The sequence below is a fragment of the Mastigoproctus giganteus genome, chromosome 9 (genome assembly GCF_048544385.1).
Source record: "Mastigoproctus giganteus isolate SK-2022 chromosome 9, ASM4854438v1, whole genome shotgun sequence".
Lineage (NCBI taxonomy): Eukaryota > Metazoa > Arthropoda > Arachnida > Uropygi > Thelyphonidae > Mastigoproctus > Mastigoproctus giganteus.
In genome coordinates, this window is record NC_143583.1 from 173507736 (window position 1) to 173527096 (window position 19361).

At 37.8% G+C, this 19361-nt stretch overlaps 1 protein-coding gene across 2 annotated transcripts in view; it reads right to left on the reverse strand.

The window, feature by feature from the left end:
* The window catches only part of LOC150080892 (NAD-dependent protein deacylase sirtuin-5, mitochondrial-like), a 146651-nt gene that overhangs the window by 78426 nt on the left and 48864 nt on the right, over positions 1-19361 (reverse strand). For both annotated transcript variants that reach the window (XM_090381285.1, XM_090381284.1), the window contains exon 3: positions 18872-18970. In XM_090381285.1, the coding sequence (XP_090237411.1) occupies positions 18872-18970 (99 nt within the window). The remainder of the gene's footprint in view (positions 1-18871; positions 18971-19361) is intronic.

Genomic DNA, 19361 nt, shown 5'->3' on the forward strand with positions numbered 1-19361 from the left:
ATCATGCTGGAAGCTTGCAAATCTGAGACTTCTACCAAAGGATCCCACTGGCAGGATATCAGCTTATCGTCATATAGCACTTTTACAAATACTGAGTAAGTGTTTGAGAGACTCCTGCTATTTTGCCTCCGGCCTGCATATGAAGCTAAAGGTCTTGCAGCTCCCCTCCAGTTCAGGTTCAGGCAGAGTTGTTCCACAATTGATGCTCTGACCACGATTCTGAAACTTGCAAAAGATTCTGAGGCCACCTCTGTCTGCAATTTTTATAGATTTTAAGGGCACCTTTGACACCGTTTGGTGGCCGGCCATCCTATAGAGTGTCAGGGCCCCTGATTGCTCTCAGAATCTGTTCATCTGCCTCAAGAGCTACTTTTCTAACCGAAGTCTCACCATCAAAACAATTACGTAGTTTTTGCTCGTCACTTTCTTAGACCAACACTGTCGTTAGTCTAAAGTTAACGTTTGTGTAGGTTGTATTTAACTTGTGTTGTGAGTTCTACTAAATATTATTTAATTCAGTTATTTGAGATATTTTTATTATTAAAATAGTCTGGTGTTATTTCAAACAGTGAAATGACAGTGCAGTTTGATAAGTGAAATATTCCAATTTTTTCACACTAACTTTAGGAAGTAAATGAATTGCTTATTTCCTTGCTCACTTAGTTTAATTAGTCATGGAAAGTAAAAGGAAGGTACAAAGAGGGGGAGGAAAGGAAGATGAAGGTAGTGCTTTCCCTCCTTACCATCGCAAGTTCCTAGGCTATATGCTGACGGTAATAAGAAGGCTCCAGATAGTTGTTTGTTATTTGGTTTTTGGGAGCATTAGCAACTAAAGCCATATTGCTCCAGGGTTATGCGGTGGTCATTCCCTGACCTTTCCGCATCCTCTGTATTTGGTGGTCATGGGCTCGAACCCCAGTCTAATCAAGAAGCGTATGCTACGCACTGCTGCTCCTGCGCTCCAGATAGTAAATACTTGAAAGGTAAAGGTACTAAAGTAAGTGTTTCAAGTGGTGTGAGTGCTGCTCCTCCTTTGATGGTCAGTGCCAGTAGTGTTTCAAGTGGGGTGAGTGTTGCTCTTTGATTGCCAGTGCTGAGTGATTCTGGAATGGAAGTTTTAAATGCTAGACAGGTGGAAGTAATTGACGAAGGAAGTCAGATAGAAGAGATCAGGGAGGGTATTCAGGAGTTCCAGATAAATTATGAACCGAAGTTACCTGATAATTCAGAGGTGCAGTCTGATTTTTTGAATGTGGATACAGATAGTTACTTTGATGATGTTGGTAGGCGAAGTATGGGAACTAATGTTCGAGAGAACGATATTATTGTCACAAATATACATGAACAGAGGTGCAGCAACGCCGATGTTAATACTATTTATGAACTAATTATCAAGCTAAAGAAAATTGTAGTGGATTATACATTTAATGAAGTTAATAAAGTTACCAAGTCTACCTCAAACTTTGTACTCGACAAGTGGGTGTACATGGAGACCATCATGATTGCACTATTAATTTGACAATGAGTGGTTGAAGGCAGGAATAGATGAGTTGCAATTAAGGGCAAACTTATCTGACGATCTTGTTAGGGATCAGCAAATTTCTTATGCAGGTGTTATGCAGGAAAATGTTGGAGGTGAAGTTCCATGGAAAACTTATGCAGAGTGTGGGGGGGGAGAGTGTTGACACTGAGAAATCTAAGAGGGGGAAACCAAGGATAAATAACATATTGATTCTTAGAGCAGGTGATGATGCCAAATACAATACAAGTCAAGAAGTCAAGGAAATTGTGGTTAACTCTTTAAAGCAAGATTTTAAAGACATTAAGGTTAGAAACTTGAGAATGATTAGAAACAAGGGTGTGCTGATTGAGACTGAAAAGGCAGAAGATCTTAATAGAATAGGAAGTTCTGATCAACTGGTAGAAAAAGGAATTAAGTATGACAAGGTTAAATTAGCAAATCCTACTATATTAATTTTTGATGTTCCCAAAGGAGGAACTCATGGAGGATATTTATCATAAAAATTTGAGTGATTATGGCTTTTCTGAACAAGAAGTGAGAGGTGGTATTAATTTCAGATTTAATACATGTTCAAAAACTAAGGTGACTAATTGGGTTATCAGTTTACACCCGCAGATGTATAAGAGTTTATTTAATAATGACAGAATTTTTATTGGATACAATTCTCATAAATTTAGAAAATTTATAGTTGTGTCTAAATGTTTCAAGTGTCTTGGCTATGGACATTCTTCGGTTTATTGTACCCATAAATCTGTGATTTGTGGACATTGTGCTCAGGCAGGGCATATTTTTAGTGACTGCAAAAGCAAAGATTTACCTCCAAAATGTATTAATTGTAAAACGAGGGGTAGGAGTTGTGAACATTCTGTAAGGGATACACAGTGCTCTGAGTATCTGAGATCTCTGGATATTTCAAGTACGCCTATAAGTAATGAATAATAATATTGTAGATCATAACAATAGTGATATTAACAATGTAATGATGTTAAAGTTTATGCAATTAAATGGACAAAAATCTAGAAGTGTAATGGATGAGGCCAAAGTGGTAATGATAGATAAAGGGATAGATGTTTTGTGTTTACAGGAACCATATGCTGGGTTCTCTGCAGGCTCATACAAAGTAACTGGCTTTCCTGTAATATCTAAAGTAATTCATTACCTGCATGTGAAACCTAAAACAGCTACTGTTGTTTTTAATAAAACATTAAATGTTACTGTAATATCTAGTTTATGTTTTTAGTTTGCCACATGTATACATATTAACACTCCTGCTGTTTCTTTCTATGTTGTCTCCCTATACTTTCCCTCAACTGCTGATATAGGTCCTGGTATACAATACTTCATGAATGATGTTACTGTCCTGAATAAGGTAAATGTTGGAAGTGATCACAGAATGGCAAGATGTACACTTGATATAGATGTAGGAAAGGAAAAAACTGACTCGAGTAAATAATACAAAGGTCTTTGAGATAACAGAAGAGGAGAAAAAGCAGTATGTACTGGAACTTAAGAACAAGTCTGAGCTTCTGCAGACTGCTCAGGACCAAGATATCGATGAGAAATATTACAACTTTCTCAAAGTGATAAGCCCAAGAAACCTATAGGGAAAAAGAAATCCAAAGAAGAAAAAATTAGTCAAGAAACACTTGTTATGATGAACCGAAGGCGACAAATGAAGAGTAAGATAAACACTGATAAGGAGAAAATTGAGTATACTGAGTTATGCAAAGCCATTAGAAAGAGACTCAGAGAGGATATAAGAAGATTTAACACAAGAAAAGTAGAACAAGCATTAAGGGAAAACAAAGGACTTAAATCAACAGCCATGAGCAATAATACAGAAAGAAAAATTATACTGAAACTGAAGAATAGTGATGGTGTACTTATAAATAGCAGAGAAGGCATAATTCAAACAGGAGAAGACTACTATAGAGAATTATACAAGGAGCGAGGGAATGATGCCAGCAGTGGAGAAGATGGATCGCAAATTAGCAACATACAACATACCCAATATTCTTCCTGATGAGGTAGTGGTAGTAGTAGTAGTGGCAGGTTATGCAAGAAAGCAAATGTATAAGCTTATGCAGCATCACGCAAAAAAAAAAAAAAAAAAAAAAAAAAAAATCATGCCATTCCCTCCAAATGCCTGTCCAGTTCCGCCTTAAATTTATTCAACCTATCAATTTCCACAACGACAGATGGAAGTTTGTTCCAGCAATTAACCACCCGCTGGATAAAGGCAAATTTCCGCACATCTAATCTTTTTTTTTTTTTTTTTTTGGTAGTTATTGGCGCATCGGCTTCTGTGGCCATAGTGCACCTCCCAAGGTTTTTTGCAGTACTTGGATCCAAGCCCGAGGCGGGATTCGAACACGCGACTTTTGGGTTGCTAGGCAGGCGCTTTACACACCAGGCTAGCAGGGTCGGCACATCTAATCTACATCTATCTTTTCTTAATTTGAATTTATGCTCCCTTAGGTTCGTAATCTGAACAAGTGGAAGGATCCCATCAGAATTCAGCGTGCTCAACCCATTCAAGGCCTTATACACCTCAATCAGATCACCGCGCAGGTGTCTAGTCTCCAGCCACTGCAATTTGCAGAACTTAAGCCTCTCTTGATAAGAGGATCCCTTCATTCCCCTCACCAATCTTGTTGCCCTTCTCTGTACACGCTCAAGTAAATCTACATCCTTCCTAAAATGAGGCCTCCACACCTGTACGCAGTACTCAAGGCGTGGCCTGACCATTGCCTTATACAGAGGGATAATCACCTCCTTTTCCCTGCTAGCAAAATTCCTATATATCATTGACAAAACCCCATGACCTGCCCTGGCAGCCTGTCTGCATTGCTCAGAAAACTTCATATCTGACTGCACAATTACTCTCAGGTCTTTTTCATTTTCTACCACCTTAAGTGTAGTACCACACAGTTGGTACATTTCTCTGGGGTTACTTCTACCCATATGCAGTACTTTGCATTTGTCAAGGTTAAACTTCAGTTGCCACGTCTTAGCCCATCTGCCCAAATTATCTAGATGTTGTTGCAGTAGCACACTGCCATTACTGTCATTAACAACCCTGTTGACTTTTGTATCATCTGCAAACTTCGACACTAAGCCTGATATACCTTCATCAATATCATTGATAAATATACAAAACAACAGTGGACCCAACACCGAACCCTGTGGGACTCCACTGATAACATTAGTCCAAGAAGAGCAGCACCCATTGATTACCACCCTCTGTCTTCTCCCACTTAACCATCCTTTTATCCATTGTAGCAACTTACCCTTAATACCATTCTGCTCCAATTTGTACAATAGTCTTCCAGGCGCAACAGTGTCAAAAGCTTTCCTCAAATCCAAATATATGATATCAAAATTATTTTTTGCATCCAGTTCCTTTGTAACCACATCATAATATCCTATCAAATTTGTCAGACAAGACTTTCCCTTAACAAACCCATGCTGTGTCTGAATTATTGCTGCAGTCTTGTCTAGATGATCCTGCAATGCATCTTTAACCAGTGACTCCATTATTTTACCCGGAACAGAAGTTAAACTAACTGGTCTGTAATTACTCGTGTCACCCTTCGATCCCCCTTTGTGAATTGGAGATACATTTGTACATCTCCAGTTCGTAGGAACCTCCCCCGAGTCCAAGGATGCTCTCATAATTATGGCTAAGGGTTTGCTTAGTTGCTTTGCCGCCTCCTTTAATATAACTGGATAGATCCCATCCACACCAGGTGTTTTTCTTATGTTTAACTTCAACAGTTTCTCTTCCACTTTGCTCTCAGTTATTACAAAATCATTAAGTATCCTGCTACAATTTGATAACCTTCTGCCATTTTCAAACCTTAATAATTCCTCACGTGTGAATGTAGATGCAAAATACTCATTCAGTTTGTTTGCTATCTGAGCAGGATCATCAACAGTCGAACCATCGATGTCAAGTGGACCAATCAGATTCATTCCCTTCCTTTTAGAGTTTATATAAGTAAAGAAATCCTTGCTGTTTTCTTAGCATCTTTTGCCAAGGATTTCTCGTAATCTGTCTTTGCCTGCCTAACCTCCTTTGTAACTTGGTTACAGATCAACTTGTAGCTATCATAGGCTTCTGTGTCACGTGTTAATTTGTATGCATCCCATGCATTTTTCTTCTCTGTTACGAGTCTCATTAGTTCATTTGACAACCATTTAGGCCTAAACCTTGAACAATATTTCTTAATAGGTATGAAACTCTTAGTAGCATCCACGATTAATTCCTTGAATGCTTCCCACTTAGAATTTACTGTTGGTAACATCATCAGTTGATTCCACTGTACAGAATTTAAAAACTGTCAGAGACCACTGTACTCGCCTTTACGGAAGCAAAAACCCTTTCCTTTACCCCTGATGGTAATTAAATCTTTAAGTAAATCCCACATCACTACACTGTGATCACTGCCACCTAGTGGTTCTTTTATCTGCAAATTCCTAATACATGAATGATCACTGCTGATAACCAGATGAAGAGTATTACTTTCTCTGGTTGCCTCTCGAACATGCTGCTGCAGAAAACAATCATCCAATAAATCCACAAATGTCTGACTAGTGTGTGAGTGCCCAACCCACAAGTTCCAGTCAATATCTGGGAAGTTGAAATCATCCATTAATGCAGGTAGAACATGCATTAATGAAAATGAAGAATCAGAAAGCCCCGGGGGGAAGATGAAGTTACTGTACAGTTGTTAAAATTGGGAGGAAGAGACATAACACAAAAACTGGCAAGGCTCTTCACAAAGTGCATTAGAAAAGGTGTGATGCCTAAGCAATGGAATAATGCAATCATAGTTTTGCTGCATAAGAAAGGAGATAAATCAGAAATTGGAAATTATAGACCAATTAGCTTGATATTCCACATCTACAAGTTGTTCACAAGGGTCATTACTAACAGATTAGAAAGAATACTTGATGAGAATCAACCGAAAGAGCAAGCTGGCTCTAGGACAGGATTCTCAACTATGGATCACTTTCACGTAATATCACAGCTAACGGAGAAAGCAAATGAATATAAAACACCATTATGCATGGCATTTGTGGATTATGAAAAGGCATTTTACTCTCCATACAGCATAAAGCAATGTTTCAGGCACTGGAAAGACAAGGTATAGATACCCCATATATTATGATTTTGAAGAAAATATATGAGAATGCTACCTCCTTTGTTAGACTAGACAAAGACAGTAGCAAATTTAAAATCGAGAAAGGAGTTCGACAAGGAGACACAATATCTCCGAAGTTGTTTAATGCTGCCCTTGAGGAAGCTTTCAGAAGATTAGACTGGTCGCAGAAGAGTCAATGTGAATGGAGAGTACCTAAACCATTTACGATTTGCAGATGACATTGTGGTCATAAACCACAATCCCAAAGAATTAGAGGAAAATCTTAATCAGTTATGCAGAGTTAATAAGGATTTTTGACTAAAGATGAATATGGCTAAAACAAAAGTAATGATGAACAAGTATGCCACAGAAAGGGACATAATAATTGAAGGAGCAGTAATTGAAAAGGTGGATTCATATACTTATCTGGGACAAGTTGTTAGCTGTAATAATGATAAATGGCTGGAAGTCAAGAGAAGAATAAATTTTGGATGGATAGCATTCAGGAAATATATAGTCATATACTGAAGAGCAATATCCCAGTTTATCTGAAATGTAAATAATGAACCAATGTATACTCCCCACCATGACTTACGGAAATAAAACTTGGGCACTTATCAAAAGAATGGAAGAGAAGTGAGAACTACACAGCGAAGAATGGAACGAATTATATTGGGAATCAGACTGTTAGATAAGAAGAGAAACACTTGGATTAGGCAGCAAACTCAAGTAAAGGACATTCCTATCAAAACTACAGAACTAAAATCGTCTTGGGCAGGACACATAGCTCGAAGACATGATGACAGATGGACTAAGAAAATAACAGAATGGTACCCAAGAAGAGCTAGAAGAAAACCTGGAAGACAACGGCAGAGATGGATAGATGAAATTCATGAGTTTGTGGGTAGTAAATGGATGGCCATTGCACAAAACAGAAGGAACTGGAAAGTTGCTGGAGAGGCTTTCATCCTGCAGTGGATTGAAAATGGCTGATGATGATACAATACTTAGAGAAATTAATGGAGTTTGCGGCTAATAGTAACGTTATCATTACTACTGATTCAAATGTGAAGTCTAGAATGTGGTATTCTAATTATAGTGATAGTAGTGGAGCACAGCTGGAGGATTTCATACTGTGTCATAATTTAAATTTATTAAATTTAGCTAATAAGCCTTTTACGTTTGATAACATTCATGGCAGCTCAAACATAGATTTAACCTTAATTACTCAACAATTGCATCAGAGGATTTGCTATTGGGATGTTAAGAGAAATTATACTAATAGTGATCATAAGTCTATAGTATTTAACTAAATACTTCCTCTGGACAATTAATAGAACCTGATGTGGAAAATTATTCAAGATTTAAATAAAAACAAATAAATTGGAGAAAATTTTTGTCAATATTGACTTGTAATTTTGGATCTGAATCTGTACAGAGATTAAATGGAGTTAATGCCAATGAATGTGTCTTTTGTGCAGACAATTTTGCATAATGCCCTACATTATACTGCCAAGTTTAAATTGGAAACACCATATAAGATACGTTGGTAGTCTGCTGATTTTACTGCCTTAAGATGTGAGGTGTTTGACTTGAGGAGGAGGTTTCAGACATTTAGAAATTGGAGTGATTCTGAAGCTGTTCTGTATAAAGAGCTATATAAAATTAAGAGAAAGCAGTATCACAAGGCAATATATAACCATAAGATTAAGGTTTGTTTGTTTGTTATTTGGTTTTTTTCTAGGATCATTAGCAACTAAAGCCATATTGCTCCGGGGATATGCAGTGGTCATTCCCTGACCTTTCCGCATCTTCTGTATTTGGTGGACACGGGCTCAAACCCCAGTCTAATTAAGAAGCGTGTGTTACGCACTGCTGCTCCTGCCCACCTGGCTACGGAGGCGCCGATTAGATTAAGGCATGGCAGGAACTGGTTCATACTGTGAATAGTGATCTTTGGGGTATCCTATTTAAATTAACTAGAAATAAACTGAATATAAACAATATAATAAGTACTGTTATCTCTGATAGTGGGGAATCAAGAGATTGGCTTTCTACAATTATAACAATCTTTCTACAATTATAATATTTTTGACTGATAGAAGTTCAGAAGATTCGGAATATCAGAGAACCATAAGAGAGGAGAACTGTAGGTATGTTGGAAGTAATGAGATTGATCTCTTTAATATAAGAGAGCTACAGACTGTGTTCTGAACTAAATATCAATAAAACAACTGGTATTGATCAAACAGAAAATAATTGTATCATGAAAACTGTGGAATTATTTCCCAACATTATACTTAATATGTATAACAAATGTTTTATTGAGGGGGTCTTTTCAGCTATCTGGGAATTGGCTCAATTCCCAGAAACCTGAACTTAATTCAAAAGTGGGGTAAACCAATAACAGATCCCAGAGGCTACAGGTCTATTTCATTGTTGGGTAATTTAGGTAAGGTATTTGAAAGGTTATTATTGGTGATACTGGAGGCCTCTAGATAGGAGGTTAAATTTTCTATTTCAGTTTGGATTTAAAAAGAAGTGCTCCACAGAAGACGCAATTCATAATTTGATTGATTTCAGTTTGCAATCCAGCTGTAGGTATGTTTTGGTCCTCTTTATTGATTTTGAGGGGGGGCCTTTGATACAGTTTGGCACGAGAGAGTGTGCTGCTATCGTTGAGGGCTTTAAATTGCCCAGACTTGCTGTATAAGACCATCAAAAGTTATTTGAGTCAAAGAATGATAACGGTTAGGTCTCAGCACCTAAAATATGAGAGGGAAATTAATAGGGGGTGCCCTCAAGAATCAGTGCTAGGACCAATATTTTGGAACCTAGTTCTGAACATGTGGGTAGAAAAAGATTGTGTAGACTGCCATAAAATTGCTTATGCAGATGATTTAGTTTTGTGTGTTCAAGGCAGATCGAGACAAGATATACAAAATAAAATTAGGGTGGCTGTTGACAGTTTGGTAAAATGGGCTTCTAATAATAAACTTAGGATTTCTTCAAGTAAAACTGTGATGATGATGATTAAGGGAAAATTAGATTACAACAGGCCTCCCAGATTGGTTGTTAATGGAAAACAAATACCTCTGGTTCCTCAAGTCAAATACTTAGATCATCATTTTAGATGATAAATTGTCTTTTACTGTACATTTGGATCATTTAAAATTAGGAAATTTACGGCCTCAATTGTTAGGATTACAAGGAAAAACTGGGGGCTTGGTAAATGGGTCCTCATCTTTACTATAAGGCCATTTTTTTTGCCGATAGTTGCCTCTGCAGCATCCGTTTGGTTTAGGAGGCTAAGTGTGATTAGAATTAGGAATAAAGTTAATCCAGTTCAAAGATCCATGCTGCTAACTATTTTAAGAGTATGCAAAACAGTATCCACAAATGTGTTGAAAGTCACTGCTGGTGCCTTACCTTTAGATTTGTTTATCATATATAGGGCATTTAGTTATTTTTTAAGAAGAGGTAAACAGATCACATTTATGGGTATAACAAATAATATTTTGGTTGGTAGAAAAACTAAGGAAAAAATATATTGTTAAAATCACAAGAAATATGGCAAGACCGATGGAATACAAATGATACTGGAGAAGTCACCAGGTTGTTCATTCCAGATGTAGGTTTTAATGTGGGGAAAAGTAATAAATGGTTTTATCCAAAGACGGAAACCTCGTATTTGCTTACGGGGCATGGTTCATTAAAATCCAAATTGTGTGACTTAGGTTTGGAAAGAGATCCCCTGTGTTCTTGTCGGTCTCCAGAAACTTGGGAGCACGTCTTGTATGACTGCCCGATTTATGAGGGTATTTTGAGATCTAATTTGTTTGAATTAAGCAGGGGTACTGAAACGCAATGGCTGTCTAGTTTTGACAATTTTACTTTGTTTCAGGATTATTGTAGAAGAGTATTCCATAAACGATTGTCTGTATTAATTCATGTTGTTTAAAATTGGAGTTTCATGATACTGTGTGTGTGTGTGTGTGTGTGTGTGTATTTTTTTTCTCTCCCTTCAGACTGATTGGGTGTCTGTCTGGGGGGATTTTTTGTTCCCCCAGATCGATGACTGATTCTCTGGGGGTAGGACAATTTTTGTTGTTGTTCTGCGTTGTATTTAACGGATTTGCAAGAGTCTTTATATTCTTAAATATCAGGAAGATAATACTGATATGATTGCACTATTGCGGTTATGTATGGTGGTTTCCCCCCCCCCCTCGCAGGTGTCGGGCAGATTTTGCTGATGCGGGATATCGATCTTGCGGGTTTGTTAAACACTTTTTTTTTTTTGCTGGCTCATTGGGTGTGGATGGCCTGGGAGTGGGATTGTGTGCTTACAGCATAGAAGGTTTAGTGGACCCGGTTTCGGCTTCGCATGCCAGGAAGGGGCGCCAGGCAGCAGATGCCCTGGTGGCTAAGTGGCCTGCCAAAAACACGAACATTACACTACACTCCATTTACACTGCAGGCCTATATGTGGAAGATCCACTTGAATAAGATGCCGAAGAAAAGTTCACATACGATACGATCACCATCAAAACACAGTTCCATTCCATCACCCGACAACTTACCAGAGGCTGTCCCCAAGGCTCCATCCTTGGTCCAGCAGTGTGGATTATGATCCTGGATGATTGGCTTCTGAGGATCTATCCCAATGTCACACAAACTTCTTATGCCGACGACCTTGTCATCATCGTTGAAGGACCTATGAGAGCTACAACAGAAACTAGGGCCAATGCAGTACTGTCTGCCCTTTCCAAGTGGGCTGAGAACAACAAACTTTCCATCTCTGCTGAAAAGAATAAAACCCTTCTACTGAAAGGAAAGTTGAATGTGAGGAGGCCTCTGACTATCAGTCATAAAGGGCAATCACTCAAAAACCAATGCACTGTCAAATATCTGAGTATTACACTGGATGACTGAGGAACTTTCATTCCCCACCTATGTTCCATTAAAGAGAAAATTAAAGCTTATATTACCATGCTGGCACGCTTCACCTGCAAAGACTGGGGCCTCAAAGGCTGGGTTTTACATCTTCTTTACAGCTGTATTTATTCCCATTGTCACATATGGCACTGCAGTGTGGTATAACAGGGTGACAATAGTAAGAATGCAAAGTCTGATCCTTCAGGTCCAGCGGCTTATGATGCTGCAAATGACTCGTGCATGTCGGACCATGTCAACCGCTGGGCTACAAGTTCTTACTGGATGCCTAACTCTAGATCTCCATGTCATATACTTCGTCCTCTCTCTCATGCCATCAAGAAGAATAAAGAGGTTGAAATATTCACCATTAAAATGTGTACAGACACTAACATCAAACATGAGATGACCCACGTGTGGACTGAACTGGTTTCCCTATGGCAGACACGATGGAATAACTCATCAACAGGTGAAATTACTAAACTCTTTATTCCGGATGTCACCTTCCTCAACAAACGACATTGCAACTGGGTCTATCCTAACATCTACACGTCCTTTCTTTTGACTGGCCATGGATCATTTAAAAGGCACCTTCTTGACTTTGGTCTGGCTGACGATGCTTTTTGCATCTGTGAAGAGTCAGGACTGGAACCATGTGATGCACTACTGTCCAATCTATCTTGACCACCGCAACCAGCTTCTTCTGGCCCTCAATGCACTGACAATCCATCCAGAGGCTAGGGTATTGGAATCAGAAGAAGCTTACAAAGCATTCTTGAGCTATGCCACTGCGGTCTTCAACAGACACTGCAACACCAACTGGCACAACTATGACTACCACAGCTCATTCTGTCGATTAGCTTCCCCACTGCCAGCCACACCAGAAATTAAATAACCTTTCAGCCATAAGGATACACCAAACCCAGTAATGATTCTCTACTTCACAGGATGCACCATTGCAATCACATCACCAAGTCTCTATCATGTGGCCACTCAAGAGCCACTCTAATTTTTTTTCCCCTGTCCATCCACAGTAACTTCATCTTCTCTGGCAATGCTCCAACATGCTTTCTGCTGCTTCTAGAAGACTTCACTGGGTAAGTCAACTTCTCTTGACAAAGCTTCCACCAGAGATTCTTGCCGACGCCGACACTTCTCTCTGCAGGGGATAAACCAATGGGATTCCTGCCTTCACCTCTTCTCCTTGAAGCTCCTTTGCTGATGCCGCCTCGCCATCAGTGTGGGATTAGATGCTTTCGGGCTCTTTTGCTAGCCTGGGACACTCCTCAGGTGGGATTTTAACCACCCTCGATGAATCCTCATCGAAGGGGTTCTGCTGACGCTGGTCAACTGACATGCATGGGATCATCTAGCCATTTGGCCCTCTGCTGGGGGGTAGCCTTCCACTCTGCTTACCCTTGCTTCCTTCCCCTTTTCTTACCTTTCCTATCCAACTTTCTCCATTCCTCTAACTTGGCCTCTATCCACTCTTGCTTTTCAAGTGGAGAGAGAGCCCAACAGGCTTTCCTTCTACCTTCCTGGCCCAGTTCCTCGTGTCGGTGGACGGATGTTGAAAGGCTCCTTCCATAGTGATCGAGCCTCCCAGTAACTAAGAGGTCAGTCAAAGAACACACTACTCACACACAACCCACACTGACTGGCCTTGCAATGTTGTGCATACATCACAGAGTACTCAGTGCAGATTTGTGGGGAACCACAGGAACTGCTTGAAAAAACACTATGTCCACTTCCCAGCCCTTGTGTCACATTAGACTGATTCCACATTGCACTGGCCACCCACGTCGACTGGAGGCACTACTTAGATTTAATATGCTTCTTAACTGAGAGCATAACCACTCCTCTTCTGTTGGTTTTTTTCTCTACACATTTAGTACTCCAAATATTCAAATTCTGAATCACCTGTCCAAGTGACACCTCATCTGCGATATCCCCACAACGACTTGACCAGCACTTCAAATTCATCAAATTTATTTACTATGCACCTAGCATTAGTGTACATGTATGTATACATACACCTGTTCTTACTCTTAGCTAATCTAACAGAGCCCATGTATTTATTTGTTCCACGATGATCCACAGCATGGCTTCAAATCACAAACACCTTGCTTTTCAGGGTGCTGTATGTTCCAGCTGCAGCCCTAATTAATCTATCAGTTTTCCAAAACATCTAACACTGCCTCGATAGCATCAGTGAATATTCTTGCACCCCTTCTATTTAAATTTATCCCATCCCTGCAAAAATACTCTCCTGTTAACAAGCAGAGACCATGCTGAGAAAAATTCTACCCCGTGAGCCTTGCACAGTCTCTCTGGTGATGAATTGATTGATGAGGCTCTTATCAAGTAGTCCCTCCTATTGTGTATGAGCAGTATCGCAGACACTATCGGCTTTAAAATGACTAGTAATTTTATATAAGGATAAAAAATGTTTTTTTTTTTTTTTTTTTTTTAAGGAGCATTAGCAACTAAGGCCATATTGCTCCGGGAATATGCGGTGGTCATTCCCTTGACCTTTCCGCATCCTCCGTATTTGGTGGTGACGGGCTCGAACCCCGGTCAATCAAGAAGCGTGTGCTACGCACTGCTGCTCCTTCTCACCTAGCTATGGAGGCGCCTAATAAAAAATGTACCATAAAAGTAAAAATAATTGCCATAAATTGTAATTTATTATATATTAGCATAGTTTATTTAAGAAGAAATATAAAATACAATATATTTATACTTCTTCATAAATTAATCATATTGACATATAATTATGTCAATTTTTGTTTTTAATGTTTAACTTTTTGTTTGCTCATTAATATGAAAGTTCAACTTTAGTGCAATTAATAATTTGTGGAATCAGACTGCACTTTCATTGGATTAAATTACTAATTCCAATACATTTTTTGCCAAATAAGTGAACAACTAGTGTGAATGAATGTATGTAGAATGAAAGATTGAAAATCATGAGGAAAAAGAATACATACAAAATGTAGGTATGGGACCATAAGGTCCCGTACCTACATTTTGTATGTATTTTTGATTTGGGCATTTCAAAAAAAAAAAAAAAAAAAAATATATATATATATATATATATATATATATATATATCTAATTCATAAGTATAGTATATTAGATCTATTGGAACTTATTGCTGCTGTTCATATAATTAATACATAAATTTTTGTTTTAATGTTTAACTTTTTTTGTTTGCTCATTAATATAAAAATTCAACTTTAGTGCAATTAATAATTTGTGGAATCAGAGTGAACTTTCATTGGATTAAATTACTATTCTAATATATTCTTACCAAATAAGTGAACCACTGGTGTAAATGTTTATAGAATGAAAGATTAGAATTGAGGAAAAAGAGGCCTCTTTTTTGTTATGATCCCATATCTACATTTCATATATATATATATATATTTTTTTTTGATTTGGGCATTTTTTAAAAAATTTCCTGCAGGAGGGAGGGGGAAAGGTAACTACCATTACACATACATGTCATCTCACAAACTATACAATCACACAACATCCTTTTGTTCAAAAAAAAAAAAAAAAAAAGAGGATGAAGTGTAATCATGTGGTTTGTGAGATTATTGTCATTTTGCCCTGCAGGTGAGGAAAAATAACAAATAAATTTGATTTGAGATTCAATCAGCAAAAATGTGCAAAATGTGGTAAAGAGAACATGCTGAACAGTTTTACAGCATATTTTAACTTACATTTTTCTTCTTCTTCATTCTTCAAGAGGAGTGTTTCCATTTACAATGAGTTTCCTCAGCCTACAAGTTATTTCTTGTTAGGAATTTTTTCCCGCCATAAAGTGCGGTTCAAGATGTCTTGGTCGGTTAAGCCTCGGGCTGTCATGCACTCCCGTACTCCATCCATCCATGTCCTCCTAGGTCTTCCTCTTCTCCTTCTTCCAGGAGGTATCCATTCCAGGATAGCCTTTGGATATCTGTTTTCTTGCATCCGTTTTTTATGTCCATAACATGTTAGACGCTTTTCTTTGATGGTGTCAATAATAGTCTTTTTTACTTCCATTTTTTCCCTTATGTCTTCACATTCCGTTTTCTCTCTTCTAGAAGTTCCTGCTGAGCGTCTCCAAAAATCCATTTCTGTGGAGAGCAATTTGTTTTCCGCTCGCCTATTCAATGTCCAGGTTTCCGCTCCATACAATAGAAGACTTTGTACAATCATTTGAAATACAAATATAAGTTTTTCAAACTTATACAAATATTTATTTGTATAAGTTTCTTTGTTTTATTTAGGATATTTTTGCTCCACAGAACAGAGTTTAACATGCCGATAGCCTTTCTGCCGTCTGTAATTCTCTTACTGATCTCTGCTTGGGATGATCCATCACTTTGTAAGATTGATCCCAAATATTTGAATTTAACGTGTCCTGGCCCTGAAGACAACATTTCATTCTTGCTGAAATTGATTTTTAGACCCCATTGTTTATATTCCTCAAACAATTGACGACATGCATACTTTGCATCTTCTAAGTCTTGTGCTATCACCACCTGATCATCTGCAAAAAGTAAATTGTGAATATAGGTGTTCTTATTAATCGACAATCTCATTTTATTACATTTTTTGACCAGGATCTTAGGCAGATATCGATATAAATTTTGAAAAGTGTTGGTGACAGGCAAAAACCTTGTAATAAGCCTTTTGAAGTGTGGAATTCAGGTGACAAAGCTGATCCCACTTTAAATCTGCATCTATTATTCCTGTAAATTGCCTTAATAATGTTAATCAGTTGTCCATCAATATTTGCCTCTTTCAGTGCTTCCCATAAGTTTTCTTGGAACACTGTCATATGCCTTTTCAAGGTCAATGAAAATCATAAAGATTTTTTTTCCTTTTGATTGGCATTTTTCAAGGATCTGTCGTACTGTTGAGATATGATCTATACATGACCTCCCAGCTGAAAAACCACTTTGTTCTTCTGATACCTCGATTCGAGCTTCTAAATGGTTCCAGATCCATTTTCCAAGGATCTTTAACAGCTGGTTCAGGACGCATATTCCTCTGTAATTTGAACAGCTTTTCCAATCGCCCTTCTTATAAATTGATGTAATATATTCTGTTATCATTTCTTTCGGTATTTCTTTTCCTCTCAGTATACTATTTAACAGTTTTTATATCAGAACAGCCACTCCTCTTCCTCCATATTTCAAAAGTTCTATGTAAACTCCTCCAGGTCCAGGTGATTTGCTATTCCTTTCTTCCTTTAGCAGGAGTTCCACTTCCCTAACAGAAACTTTTAAGCCCGAGTCTTCTACACCAAAATCCTCCATCGCCTTGACCTCTTCCCGGTCTTTTTTTAAAAGTCCTTCATAGTACTCCGTCCAGTCTTTCAAAGGTATTAATTGCAAACCAGCATTGTGTTTATTCTGTTTTCTCAAGTCTTTAAGGACCTTCCACGATTCCACTGATTGCTTGAAGCCCAATTTGCTATTAATAGTTGTGCATTTCCTTTCCCATTCTTCATTTTTCGCTTCTACTACCAACCGATTTGCTATTTTCTTTTTTTCAACATAAATGTTCCTATATGCATCATTCTTATCACCCAGCCATTTCTGATATGCAAGTTTATTTTCCTCTACAGCAACTCTTACTTTCTCTGTAATCCAGGTCTTTTTTGGTCCTTGGCTCTTCTTTTTGTCTAGGATTTCATGAGCTATTTTTTTAACAGCATTTTTTAAATATTCGTAGATTTCTTCAGTATTACATTTTATCTTTATGTTAATTGCAGCATCCAGTCTTTGGGTGAAGTTGTTTCTAATGCTGTCGTCCTGGAGTAGGTCAATGTTAAATTGATCCACTTGTAGCATTTCTCCTTCCCTGCATTGTTGGTTGTCCACACATATTTTCTTAATCCAGTTCCACCTCAGTGTTGTTTTAACAAGAAAATGGTCAGATCCACATTCAGCTCCTCTATAAACTCTGACATCTTTCAATACATATGTCCCTGAATGTTTTGAAATAATGTAATCTATAACTGATCTAATTTGTCTTGTCTCCTGTGACCAAGTATATTTATGGATATCCTCGTGTTGGAAAAATGTGTTGTTTATTCTCAAGTCGAACTGTTCACAAAGATTGCATAGTCTATCTCCATTGTCACCTCTCTTTCTCTCCAAATCTTCCAATAACTTTGCTATTTTGTTCAGTTCCTACTCTTGCATTGAAATCTTCCATTAGAAATATCTCTGTTCTTAGGAATTTTTTCTATTAGTTCTCTCAGATCCTCCCAAAATTCATCCTACAAGGTATCGGCGGTGTCATTAGTTGGGGCATATATTCCCAAAATACATATTTCTCTCCCATATATTTTCAGTTCCAATGAGATCATTCTTTCATTAATAAATTGCCAGTTTTTGATGTTGTGTCTCAATTTCTTTTTAACAGCAATAGAAACTCCTGCTCTTGCTCTTTCAATCTTATCAACTCCACTCCAAAAATGGTAGTATTCTCCCATTATTTCCTCTCCACATCCCTTTTTCTTTGTCTCTGATAACATGACGATGTCTAACTTGAATTTTTGCAGTTCATCCGAAAGAATGTTTCTTTTAGTTGAAAGGCCTTGAATATTCCAGCATCCCAAAATCATAGTCCTTTTCTGTTTGCCGAGTCGTTTCCAAAAGTGCAGTCCATTTTAATTTTCACTTTTAAGTCGTTTAGCATTTGTGTATTTTTTACACTGAACGAGGAGCTAGCCCATTGCAGCAACCTCCAACCTGGAGGGCCGGGGTATCTCTCTCTTAGTCTGGCCCCTACCCTTTGACCTGTCCGGCTTGGGATGCCCTACCAGTAGCTAAGCTACCGCCGACTTAGCTCTCCGGGTCATCGGGACACGCAAGCACCCCCCCCCCACCGCGACAAGGTGGAGAATACCATCGGGGAGCTTACATTTTTCTCTTCAAGCAAATTCTTCCCACATAGCTGTATTTGCAACTTGAGTACACAAATTTTCACATAAAGTTCTTTTATATGAAATAACTTTTGCTGTAAACCAATGCATAATACAAACTGGTTTACAGTGAAATTATACTTATTTGTTGTACTAAATTTTTTGTTGAAAGTCTCTCATTCAAGCAAGACTTCATAGTGCTAATAATAAATGTCATTTGGGGCATGGAAATATTTTTGTTATAAGGAAATTTTCATTAAATCAGTATTCATTGTAATGGGATTTTATTGTAACACAAACATTACTTTAACAAATAATAACCAAAAAGGTGTTTTAACTTACAGGATTGGGTTTCTTACTTAAAACTAAGTCTCTCCTAAAGCTGTAAAATTCCCATACAAGGGATGGATTAGCTAAAAATGCACCAGGAGTTGCCAAGTCCTGAAAGAGAAAAATACTTTAGATATTTTTATTATAAAAAAAAAAATAATAAAATAACATTTGATTAATTCTTCCTTAGCCATAGGCACGTTTTACAAATACAATGCTGGGTATGTGGGGATAATAGTCACTCCACTGCCTAACATGGACATTTTTGACTATTTCCCCCCCTGAACTTTTTTTATACTTCTTAGCTCAACTACATATTATTTAAAAAATATATATTCATAATTATACCACTGTTTTTTAATCTTGTTCTCTCTTGACAGAAAGATCTGTCATGCAATCCCAAATTTAATTAAAACCGGAAAAATAAAAATTCAGCAATTATTATTCCTTTCTTTCATATATATCACATACACTATCCATACAGTATAGTTGAAGAACTGGA